At 40.8% G+C, this 12423-nt stretch overlaps 1 protein-coding gene across 16 annotated transcripts in view; it reads left to right on the forward strand.

The window, feature by feature from the left end:
- Positions 1-12423, forward strand: part of tanc2b (tetratricopeptide repeat, ankyrin repeat and coiled-coil containing 2b) — a 167549-nt gene that overhangs the window by 117132 nt on the left and 37994 nt on the right. For 15 of the 16 annotated variants that reach the window (XM_063482665.1, XM_063482666.1, XM_063482667.1 and 12 more), the window contains 2 exons: positions 7214-7362; positions 11504-11687. In XM_063482665.1, the coding sequence (XP_063338735.1) occupies positions 7214-7362; positions 11504-11687 (333 nt within the window). Of the gene's footprint in view, positions 1-6855; positions 6902-7213; positions 7363-11503; positions 11688-12423 lie in introns of those variants that run through there. The other variant, XM_063482669.1, reaches the window with a different exon arrangement.

Below are 12423 nucleotides of genomic sequence, written 5' to 3' on the forward strand. Positions count from 1 at the left end.
GCCTCAGATCAGCTGAAACACTCAGTTTATTTAAATCCAGGTTGAAGACTCACCTGTTCTCAGCTGCATTTGAATAAAACACCAAATCCGCAGTGTTTTACTTTTAAGCTTAAATTTCAAAACTTACATTTTAACTACTGATTTTATCTACTGTTCCTTTCTTTTTTTCCATTTTAAATCATGCTTTTTATTTGTTTTTGTTTTTTAATGTCTCTGTAAAGCACTTTGAATCACCTTGCTGTTGAATTGCGCTATATAAATAAACTTGCCTTGCCTTCCATTGGGGCAGGAAAAGAGTTGATTGCGAGTAGTCTGTGCAATAAAAACGTGAACTGGAGCGGAACTGGGAAGCCTAAGATGAGTTTTCACGAGAGGTGAGGAGTTGCACCTCCCCGGTGGACAGATGGACATGTTAGCTCTTAACAAGGTCTCCTTGGCGTGTCTAGCAGCAGGGTGGTGACTTAAACATCTGATCACGTGCTAGTCCACACTCTGCTGGTGACGCTGTCTTTTGAGTGGAGGAAGTGAGGCATCAGTTGATTTTTTTTTATTTTTTATGTGGCCTACAAAGATATTTGTGGTGCCATAAATATTGTTTGCAAATATTTTGTGAGACGTCTTGTAAAACTCCCCACCACCCAGCCTCCTTAAACTGTGGAGTAAAAGCCTTTCTAATGATGTTAGTGTTCAACCTTCTTAAAGGTAATTCCCCAGACTGGGGGCAGACGCTACAGATAAAATCCTCCATTGTGTCACTCCTTTTTGCAATTAAAATTACAATCGGGGGTATTATAGATTTAATGTCAGTGCTTGCATATGCATGCCAGGTCACATGCATTTCTCAGTTGTGTTCAATGAACAGAGAGGAGCAAAAGACAAAACATTACGTGCAAGTTCCTTCTCCACCCTTCCCATGTGAGGGGAAGTAGGAGGGGATGAAAAAACCAAAAGGTGAACAGATAATTAGCGTCCACTTCAACATGTGCTTGCTTTGTATTTTGAACAATGTTATAGGCAAACGTTTAACTTCTTTGAGCTGTGTGAATTATCTGTTAAAGTTATTATCTGTGAGCGAAATTTCAAAATATAGAAAGATTTCTTTGCCCCAGATGTTAAAAACGCACTTATTTGTATTGGACTGATAAACTACTCAACTGACTTAGTATATTGAGGGGGGATGTGAAGTCTATAAATCTCAAAAAAAAAAAAAAAAATTAGAGTCAGGTGCAGAACCAAAAGAAATGAGCTGCAGCATTCCAGCAGATTATTTAGATTTATTGCCAAACGGTGATAAGGAAGAATGGCGTGAATGTAGTTTAAGATGTAAACAACAGATCTGGTCTGTGACCTTGTACTAAATCTGATGCCTGAAGTTAATTGAGCATAAGTGTGGGCTGTGAAGGCATTTAACATTCAGCCAATGCATCTTTTGTGGTTTATGTACTTTTTAATTTGACTGAATAGAGACATATTCTCATATAATTGGAAAGAACTAATGCTGTTCTATTAAAGTCATGAAGAAATTGGTGTTATCATAGTGAACTTGTTATCTTCAACAAACCAGTTTGACATGATTTGAGCTTTGTGTCATGGAAGAAGATGTGTACACTGTGGTCTCAGTGCTCACTCAATATTTTCTCTTTTTTTGGACTGTTGTCTGTAAATCCTAGTATAGGTATGTGGGGAAAATCCCAGCAGATCAGTAATTTCTGAAGTAGTCAGATCCCCCTTTTCTCCTTTCTGATGCTCAGTTTGAACTTCAGCAGATCACTGATTGACTTTGTCTGTATACCCAAATGCACTGAGTTGCTGTCATGTCACTGGCTGATTGGATATTTGCATTGATGGAGCAGTTAAACAGGTACATCTGAGCGGCAGGTGAGTGTATGTTTGTAATAGCAGACAAAAACATGCAGTTTAATTTCAGTTGGACGTCTTTAGCTTCAGGTCTTTAAAGCCATTTCTTCAACTGTCTTGTTGCGAGTTGCCAATTTTTGGAGTTATCTGCTGTAAAAATGTCTGCTGAATTTTTCTTTTCTCTGCTTTTCTTTGACTCAAGGCAAGCACTATGTAGTTTTACTGTATTCAAGAGAAAGCAATGTTTTTGTTTTTGTTTTAATTCATGTTTCATGACCCAGTCACCCAAAAACAGGAAACAAAACAAAAAACAAGTTTCATATAGGAACTGTTTTGTTCTACTGTCTTTATCCGCCAACCAAAGGACTCATGCAGCTCTCTAACATTACAGCTCATTGATGATTACATCCTGTCAGACTGTCATAACCATGAGCCTTTCATCATTGGTGCATTCTCAAATTGGACACTGGACATTTACATGGTTGGCGGGTGTCTCGGAGATAATAATGTTTGTGGATTGTTTTTAATAAACGGGTGACTATTTCTGGAAAGAGCCTTTCCCTTTTTTTCTTTTTTTTTGTTCTTTGAGCACCACTAGGCAAGAGCCATTTACTTCAATTACACTGAAGAGAAGGCAGCACCTCTGCAGCTGATATCTCCAAAACTGGGCAACTCACACCAGAACAATCTAAATGGATAACTAGCACCGCAGGCAGGAGGGGGGTGGAAATAGTAAATTAAATTTTTGAGTTGGCTTCAACAGCATAACGCTACAGTCATTAAACAAATAATAGATAGTAATATTATCAAATATAGTGTATTTTAATATCTAGTTTACAGATATTTTTTGTTATTCTGCCAAATAAAATAACTCATAAAGATCCACTGTGGTAGTTTTTCTGTAATTTCAACCATTGCCAAAACTAAATGCAGCTAAAGCTGTTCCTAAAGTGCAAGTTCTGTATAGCTTGATTATACTTACATCTACGTTATATCATAGAATCCTGAAATCCGGTGCCCTGAGATGCAGTGTTTATGCATAGATAAGATCACAGCTGTGCACATCAAGAATGTGAGAGTCATTCCTCTGATCTCTTGATTAGCCCTACATTCCCGGATTTTCAGGTGTCTTTGCCTGTACGTTTCACTACTTGTATTGTTCAAGCTTTCTTTTCCTCCCCAGAGCCCTAAAATAAAATTGCAAACACCACTTTAACCTCATTTTTACCTTTTAATCAGTGCCATGTCCTCTTGAGGTAAATTTATCTTTGAACCTTGCGTATTTAACTTTTTCTTTTTAAAAATGTGGTGGCTTACTTTTCGAGAACCTTGAAGTTAATGCACCCAGGTAGAGGTGAAATAGGAGCCACCAAATGCTATGTGTTATCTCACCTGCTACTCAGGCCTATTTATACCCTCTCCTGTCCGGTCCAGTCCCCTGCTTGCAGCACACATGCTTCTCTTGCTCTCTCTGGCTCTCCGTCGGTGCGCGAGGGCAGATCCGTGGACGGCCAGGGAGAAACAGATGCGCTCGCACAGAAACACATTCCTAGCTGCGCGCAAAGATAGTTGCCATGGCAACCATCTGTCTCCTTCGCAGCTCAGGAATCCAATAGAGAGAACTGTGCATTTATATATATATGCATATATGTGTTTTGATGTTGGACAAATTTTATTTTATATTTATTAAGGTGTTATACTGACGAAATGCACCTGAAGTTCCTTTAGCCGTGTGTTTGGCGTCTGGCTTTGAAGTGATCTAGATGTTTGCTTGCAGTGACTTCGGCCCCATGTGATTGTCATAATGTCTATTTAAAGAACAAAAGGTAGGGCTATAAATAGAAGCAAATCAATACATACAACCCCTACATTATGATAATATATTCCCTTTGATTGTAGCTCCCTTACAGTAGCTACAAGAACAGGTAGCTTTAAAAAAGATTCAGATGGTATGGTATTTTTGTTTCTAGTTTGACAGCTCTGTGATTGTCATCACTGCCAAAAATCTGGACCTTGGCCATATGTTTGACTCTGCTGTCATATTTTTAGAGTGGGAGAGTTTAAAGATGTACAAAGGGATTGCCTATGGTTCGCTCAAGGGACTCACTATGGGCTCAGGCATCCAGATTAGAGATTTTGTTACCACATCAAAAGAAACCTAGACAAACTGCTCGCTCCTGCACTGGGTTGGCCAACAGCTGGCTGCTACACAGACGCTATAGTAAGAGAACTAAAGGGAACAGAGGGAAATGTGAGGGAGAGTAGCATTCAAAGAGACGAGTGAAAGAACACAAGTTAACACAGGCAGACAGAGCCCATGTTTGATCATGATCACGATCAAGCCCCAACCCCCCACCATACCACCTACGGGAGCAGTTGACTAATGACTGCTAATATATTCACTCCTTACTACTACCAGTCTGTCAACTGGGAAGCCTTTGGTGGCTCAGTGTTCAGACTGGTGCAAAGACAGCAGCTAATACATAGAAATGACATGCTGTCTGTATGGATAGATGATTTGCTTTACTTTTCATGTAGGTTTTTTCTGTTCGTGGTCTTCATGGGATATCACATCATTAGGGAAAAGCGATACACTGTATATAAAAGATGGACAAGGCTCCCAGGTATAAAAAGGACAACCAGAAGAGGGCGCTCCTAGTTGCAAAAAGAAGTTTTGTATACCTCTGTTCCCTTGATTGTTGTCCTTAGTATGAGTTTAGCGTCTTACTCACTAGTTTCACATCTTGTTTAAATGCAGCATGATCTTCATTTTGTAAATTTTGGTACCCAACAGTGTCGAGAACGGTAAATCAGCATATCCTCATTATGATTAGCTATGTGCTACTGTATGGTGGTAAAGCTTTTTGTATCCTTCACTCATGGTGACTGGTTTCAAAAAGGAAAGATGGCAGCAACAAAAATGCCCAGCTCTAGGTTTCAGACATGGGACAATGCAACCCAGCGAGTGACACAAAGACTATTTTCCAGCAAAATAAGATGTTCCTCGGCATGATAGTTATTACATTGGATAAACCAAAGCGAAAACCAACCTGTTGTTGTCCTATAAATTTAATCTAATTGCATTTGATTAAAATTATTTCATACAATCTATCAAAGATGCTGCTGTTTTGTTGGTAATCTGCCGAAATGTTGACTAAAATGACCCCACTTATCGATAAACATCACTTGTAAGTTGACATTAACCAGTCAGCACTTACCTTCTTCTCCTTTACCTTCAAAACAGCAGATATATTGACCACTCCAAATTGAAAATTTACATAACTGTGTAAACCTTTATGCTTTCACGAAAAGATTCCCAATAAGGTATATGTAAAACACAGCAAAAGTGGAGCTCTGGCAGGAACCCGGGGCTGTTTTTAGTGATTGAAGTTCTTCTGTGCATGCTGTATACAGATCAAAAGTGTCCAGAACTTTCAGTTTTTTCACACATATTTTGTTTTTCTTCTTTTTAGATGTTTTTATCTTTCTAGTCGTGGCTTGAAATTGATGAAATATTCACAGGTTTGTGGTTAGCTTATACCAACACAAACCAGAGCTCTGCTGTAGTCATGTGTCTGAAAACTATGAATCGATCCAAGTGCATCTCAGCCATCCTCCTGTGGTATTAGCGGTGAGGAGGTAGGACTTATACCCCAGCTACATCTTCTCCATTAATGGATACTTCCTCAAGGGAAACCCATGGATTCACTGACCTTGGAGGAATGCATTTTGCTCCATAAAGCCATTACCATCTCGTTAAAACTCATACATAATTAGCTTGTTTCAGACCTAATGTATGCTCTGATTACCTCATTATTGGTTGCTGTTGTGTGTGTGTTTTTTATTGAAGCACTGCACCCATGTTGTCCCATTTGATTCAAAGGTTTTTTTCCCTCCTTCAGAAGGCACCCAGCTTCTTTACTTGCTCACACTGTCTTGGAGTCAATCTAATGAGGAACCTGACAGTGTTCTGCCTTTTCCGCCCATGAGCAAATGGAGAGGGGAGCCCGGGCTTTAGATTGCCTGTCTGTGTGTGTGTGTGTCTTTAAACTGACGAGTGAGAGGACACAGGCTGTAGACAAGCTGTCCGTCTTCAGAGAGGTGGCGTGGCGGCTTGGACTGTTTAATGGCTGTCAGTCAGAGTTTCGTGTAACTACCTGCCAGTCTGGTTTGACCAGCCCTGCTGGAAAACTGAGGGGGGAAAAAACCAAAACACGCTCTGCCTCGAGCTGTTTATTTAAAAACCAACCATCTTGTGCTGTTGGCTTCAATAACATTGATGTCTGGACCAATTCAGAGGCTTATATGTCCAATTACAGCTGTTTGAATTTAGCCACCAGTCACTTTTTTGTGCAGGGTGAGTAATTAACACAACCTTGAGCTCTGCGAGTGGCACTCCAGTGAATAATGTGAAATTGAAATGAAGCTGATCTAGTAGGCACCTCTAGGGCCAAGTGTGATTGAAAAACATGATACCACCGGTTAGGGTTTGTTATGGGTGGGGGGTAACCAGGCAACTGGGTGACGGGATGAGGTCATTAAGGGATTTTTGTTATGGGTCCTATTGTAAAGTTGGCAACTGAAATCCCTCCGCTCTGGGGGTGTGTTTGTGTGTGTTTGTGGTTTTGATCATCTGATCATCATGCAGGCTCACCCGGGTGTTTTCTTTGCTCTCTTTAGTCCCAGGAGTCTCTGTAAATAGAAGTAAGGATGTGGACATGCACGCTTTGTCTTGAAAAGGCACACACCTCTTTCTCTCTCGCTCTCTCTCACTCACTCACTCACACACACGCAGGTGAAGGGCGTATTTCATTACGTCACTCGAGCCGTAGTGGTGATGAGTGGTGCGGAAGGAGCTGTCGTCGGTATGGGAGCCTACTGCTAGTCGCTGTGGAAGGCAGTTTTTTGTAAACAGTTGAAAACTGTTTTTGTTGTTGTGGCTGAGGGGATTTTGGAGTTTATGTAAGGAGATACCTCAACCGAAAAGTCCGGCTGTCGGGGAATGTGTCAGTAATGCACAGCTCTGAGCTATGGGAGAACTCAGGTAGGGTGCTTCGTTTTCTTTTCCTGTGTGCAGGTGCTGTGTGTCCTGTTTCCAGGTGTGTAGTCAGGGCTGTAGTTTATTCAAAGGAAGTGTAACAAGTGTACTGTGTGTTTCTAGGTAAAGAGGTTATGGATATATAAAAAATGAAATGTTGTAAGGTTTTGTTTTTTTGTGTTTTTTTTTTCTTGTGGCAAAATAAGCTGCTGTTCAGTTTTCTGCCCACCACTGACACACATTCTCCCGTTCCTTTCTCTTCTTTTTGCTCTCCCCCATCTCCTGCCTCCTCCTCCTTGTGTCTATCTGCCTCCACAGGGGAGTCAAGCCAGGAGCTGGGCCCCCCTCCGTCCGTGGATGAGGCAGCCAACACATTGATGACGCGCCTGGGTTTCCTTCTCGGAGACAAACTGAGCGAGGGGCCAGCCGGTACCCAGTATAGCATGGAGGAACCCGAGGCGAGACAGGTACCAGAGCGATCTGCAGTTTTTCCCTGATGATAGAGTTCATCGATATGTCATCACGTGATGCACGCACTGTGAATTTGATAAGAAGCGTTCTCTCAGATTAACCCAGTAAATACTCGTCATAGCTACAGACTTTCATTCTATTGACGGTGGTTTATCCTAATCTATATCTGAGTCAAACAGTAGAATCTGTCTTGTAAGCTTTGTGATTTTCACACATTTGCATTGTGAGCGATCGCACTTGGAAACTTGAACAAACACATCTGATTCGATCTGTTTTGACATTTATCTTCATAATATTCATGTTTACAGTCAGTTTTGACAGATCTTTGGAAGTCAGGGTAGCCAGATCAAAGGACTTTTCAGTAAATTGCCCTCATGTGCTTTAGATTCTGAGATTACCAGTGCCTCTCCATCAAGTGTCAGATATCCACCTGCCTAATTAGCTTTTTATAAAACAAATATGATTATTTTTTTCCTTATTTAGATTATTTCTAGATTATTCAAAGGAAGTTTCTTGAGCCGACACGCGGCAGGTTAGACTTAATGTTTTGCTCCTGCACCGTAACCTTTCTATTTGTGAATTTGTCAGTTGTGCAACAAACAGCTCTTGGCACAAGAGCTCAGCAGCAGATGCCCTGGTATCTCTACCTAAACCTAATTTGACAGGTATGAATTTTCCAAACTGTGCAAGGAAAAACAGTTGCTTGCGGAGAGGCAGCGAAGGAGAAACGGGGTGGGACGGGGAGGGGGGGTACAAGGGGCTAACCTGTTGCTGAAGCATTCAAGGCAGGCATAGGTATGTGTTCACTCTGAAACAGTGTGGATAAGCGATTAGACTGATGGACTGCCTGTGCTTGATGTGAGCGCTGCTGTAGCAGTGGGGGTGTATAAATTGAGAGAGGTTTATTCAAGCGGCTCTTTTTAGAGACGTGACTCATACGAGCACCCCGCTGCATCGTGCACACAGTACAAACTTATTGTTTTAGATATCTGCCCCAAATACTGTTCTCTGGATTGCAATTTTGTTTGATTCATTAACCACCAAAAATGACAAGAATTGCCTCGAGACACCATCTATTAGCAGATAAAAGAGTGGGCTTTTGTTGTAATTCTTCTCATTTGCTTGGGATTTACTAGATTTTAATGGACTTTGGTTAGTGCAGTAATTCAGGGGTTTGACACTTTGCCCTCCACAAGACAACAAAAATATGCAGAGTTAGGGATTAGCAGATCTTGATGTAACCATACCATAAACATGAAGGAAACTACTGTTAAAGTAATATTAACCATGTTAGTGCAAGATAATATAAGTAATATAGTTTCAAAGCAGATTTATTCATTCATTTAGTGATTCAAATTTATGTCTGAGACAGTGACTGAAGATAAAAGTGTATAATTCAAAGGAGGTGTGCTTGTTTTGATAGAAAAAAAAATCTGGGCCAAACTACTACCAACCAACAAACATTTTCAGGAATCAGTGTGCTTTATCTTGCGCTCTCCTTAAAAAATATAAGCTTAAGATAAAAAATTTAAAAAAAAGTACATTCATATGCTGACCAGATATTGGTAGGATACCGCTACCTTCAATTTTTTAATTTTCTTTATATATCTTCAAATCACACCAACAGTTTTCTCAAGGCGCTTTATATTTATAATGTAGAGACCCTACAATAACTTTTAAAAGCTGCTGCTTTGAAGTTGGGCGTTTTCACATGGGAGTCTATGGTGATGGTCTTGGCCTCAAATGGCTGACATAGCAGCCCTGGTGGGGTTACACTTGACATATAATGGAAAATAATGGCTGCGATACTACTCTGCTACATTTCTCGAGCCACCCTGCTGGACAAATGATGTAATAACGCAACTTCTGTGAGAAAAAGGAAGAAAATAAAGTGCTACATGGCTCTAAAGGCTTATCAGTGAACACAATATCAATATTTAAAAAAAAAAAACTGTGTTTGTTTTCTTGCAACCATCTTTGTTGTTGCAGAAGTCAATTCAAGATTCTTTGTTTGATTTTCTTTGGGTCTCCCTCTATAATGCATAAATTCTCCTTTTGGCATTTTTAAGGTGATCTTTGGTATGCTGGGCGTTTATAATTCAGTGATCATTATAAAAAAATTGCCATTTAACATGTTTGAATTCCTACAATAGCTGCTGCAAGACCTCGCCAGCTGATAGAACAAGGTGACCTCAACTTGCAGAGGGTGCAGTTAATTGCCTTTCATACTCGCGTGCTCTCGCTCCCTAAATAGATGCAGTGCTCTCCAAGTTCAATCCAATCCTCATGTGACATTTAAGGTCAAACCTACAGAAGGCTGCGTTCGTTATCTGAGCTGATAGAACTGCGGCGTGGTTGAGCGCACGCAGGGTTGAAGATTTGTCTGCTGGTGTGGATGTTTGGTTACATCGGGGTCAAGCTCCTGTAAACATGACACTTGAGCAGTCTCATCCATAAAGACAGCAGAGGGCAGCGGTGACTGAAATACTGGTTGACAAATTGTTATTCCGCAGGCACAGAAACACTGTTTAGTGTTGGCCAGAGGGCATGTACTTAAAGTGGAAGTGTGTTTATAGGTGTCACAGTTATCCCACTAATCTAGTAGTACTCTGCAGTGTGTGTATTGTTGAGGTGAGTAGTTGTTTATTGTGAAAACATATCGAGTGTTCAATGGTTCCAGGTTTTTAAGTGTGAGGGTTTGCTGCTTTTCTTAAAAATAAGGAATTACAACTACAACAATTTTTCAACTTACCAGTTAATCGGCAGCTTTTTGGATAAAAGTTTTCATGTGTTTGTGTAATTAAAAGACTTTATCACAAAAATAATGGCGAACGGACTACATTTGTGCAGTGCTAGTCAAATCAAAGGGCCACATTGTCTCTCATCCACCCACTCGAATAGATAATAAGCAGTTGCTTGGTTATTTGGAGCAATCAGTAGATTAGTGTCTCGCCCAAGGACATGTTGACATGTGGACAAGTGGACCTGAGGATCAAACCAACAATCCTGCGATTAATTGTCACCCTGCTCTCATCTCCAACCTCAGGAGGCCGTCAACAGATAATTGGCAGATTAATCAATACTGAAAATAATCATTTAGCTACAGCATTACTCCTGACTCTGGATGTCTGTTGGCTAATCTAAAATGTATTGGCTTGGTGTGTCCCTTCAGACTTCCTCCTGCAAATTAAACTAGACCAGATTTTGCCCTGAGCGCCACTTCACCCCTCTTTTCTGTCTGTGTTCACCCCAGTGCTTAGGAGAGATTTCCGTGTGTGCCTTTCAGTGACTGACGCAAATACGTGGTTACTTGGCTTGCTTGTTTTTCTGTGAATGTTGCATGCTTGTATCCTATAAATTTGGGCAGGTTATGTGTTTTGCACAAGAGTACATCTGTGGGTGTTCAGAGCAGCTGCTGATTGGATGCAGCAGTGTGTTTATATTTTGTCGCCTGTGGTCGATTGTCTTTTAACCCGAGCCGACATCGAATAGAGTCACTCCAGGGTGCCTGGAAAGTGCCAGGACTGAAAATACTACACATTTATACTACATATAAGATTGTAGTTATGGCAAAGAAGAGGAAAATGTGCATGAAAATAGGGGTTTCTATGGATCTATAAATGCAAGTTAAAGTTAGTATTAGTGTCAAAATGTAACTCTATTGTTGTCTCTATTGTTTTCTGAAAAGAAACCACATCACTGTATACAGTACATATGCTACTTGCAAAATGTATTGGCTGTAGTGAAGGTACCATTATTAAGTATTTTTAACTTACTTTACAACTACCAGGAGTGTTGAGTGTATTTGTGTATGTAAACATGCTGTACATTTGCAATTTTCGTTAGCTATGCAACATGGCCTAATTGTTAAAACTTCTTCAAGCGTATCTTGTAGAGAAATGGAGCATATTATGAGTTAGTATTATATGTGTTTGTATACATGTGGGAGAAGGACTAAGAGGATCAGCAGGGGGCTGAGCTTTTGAAAACTGCAGTATTGGAATGACATTTTCCTTCGTATGAGTCACATTTTAAAAGTTCAAACGCTGTACTTTTGCCATTAATACCCATGTGTGCTAATGGAGCTGTGGAAGCCAAAAAAATCTTTAAAACTGTGTTTATTTGTGTCCATCTCAGGGCCAGAACCAGAGGATCAGCCCGTGTTCCACCCTGACCAGCAGCACTGCCTCCCCACCTGCAGGCAGCCCCTGCTCAACCCTCCCCCCTGCCATGCCCGGCCAGGCTGGCAACAGGGACTGCGCCTACGGTTCTGTCACTAGTCCCACCTCGACACTGGAGAGCAGGGACAGCGGGATTATCGGTGAGATCTGCGTGTGCTGATTCACATAAAACGCCCGTAATGAACATGAGTACATTCATGAATACAGAAGGAAGAAGCAATAAACCCCAAAGAAACTTGAGTTACAATATGATGTCGTATCTTAGGGGAAAGAGAAGAGGGAGGGGAGTTGTTTTTGTTTTGCTGTGGTCTTTGGGGCTCCTTGTTTTTTTATGTCTAAGCCATTGAGTTGGGTGAACATGGTAATTCTGCTGGTTATTTAAAAAACTGTATCTCTACATCTTGTTTTGTCTGAGTTAAACAATCAGACTACTCCAGGTTTTGACCCATTGGCTGACCTTAATGGCAACTTTATTGGGTTTATGGTGGAGGTAACTACCCCAGAGTAGGTACTACATTTCCCCCAGGAAATAATGCTGCTTTCCATTCGAGGTGGATGTTGGAAATCTGAGCTGGAATAAACCCCACCAAACCTAACTTCATAATCCGAGATGGTAGCAGTGCACGCAAACCTTAGTAAATCTGTTCTGTACATTACTGATTTGTATTTGTTACTTGTTAAATTAGCCATATACACGGCGCTGACTAGGCTTTGTCTGTGATTGTGCTGTGGTTGTGGTTTTAAGATCAATAAACAGGCATTATGCTGTATTGTTGTGTATAGAAAGCAAAACAACTTTTGTTTTCCCCACTACTACTACTGAAATGCAGTCAGTTCAGGAGAGACATCACTTAAATGCCTTTACAAGGTATCCAA

This window comes from Pelmatolapia mariae, linkage group LG8, assembly GCF_036321145.2.
Source record: "Pelmatolapia mariae isolate MD_Pm_ZW linkage group LG8, Pm_UMD_F_2, whole genome shotgun sequence".
Classification (NCBI taxonomy): domain Eukaryota; kingdom Metazoa; phylum Chordata; class Actinopteri; order Cichliformes; family Cichlidae; genus Pelmatolapia; species Pelmatolapia mariae.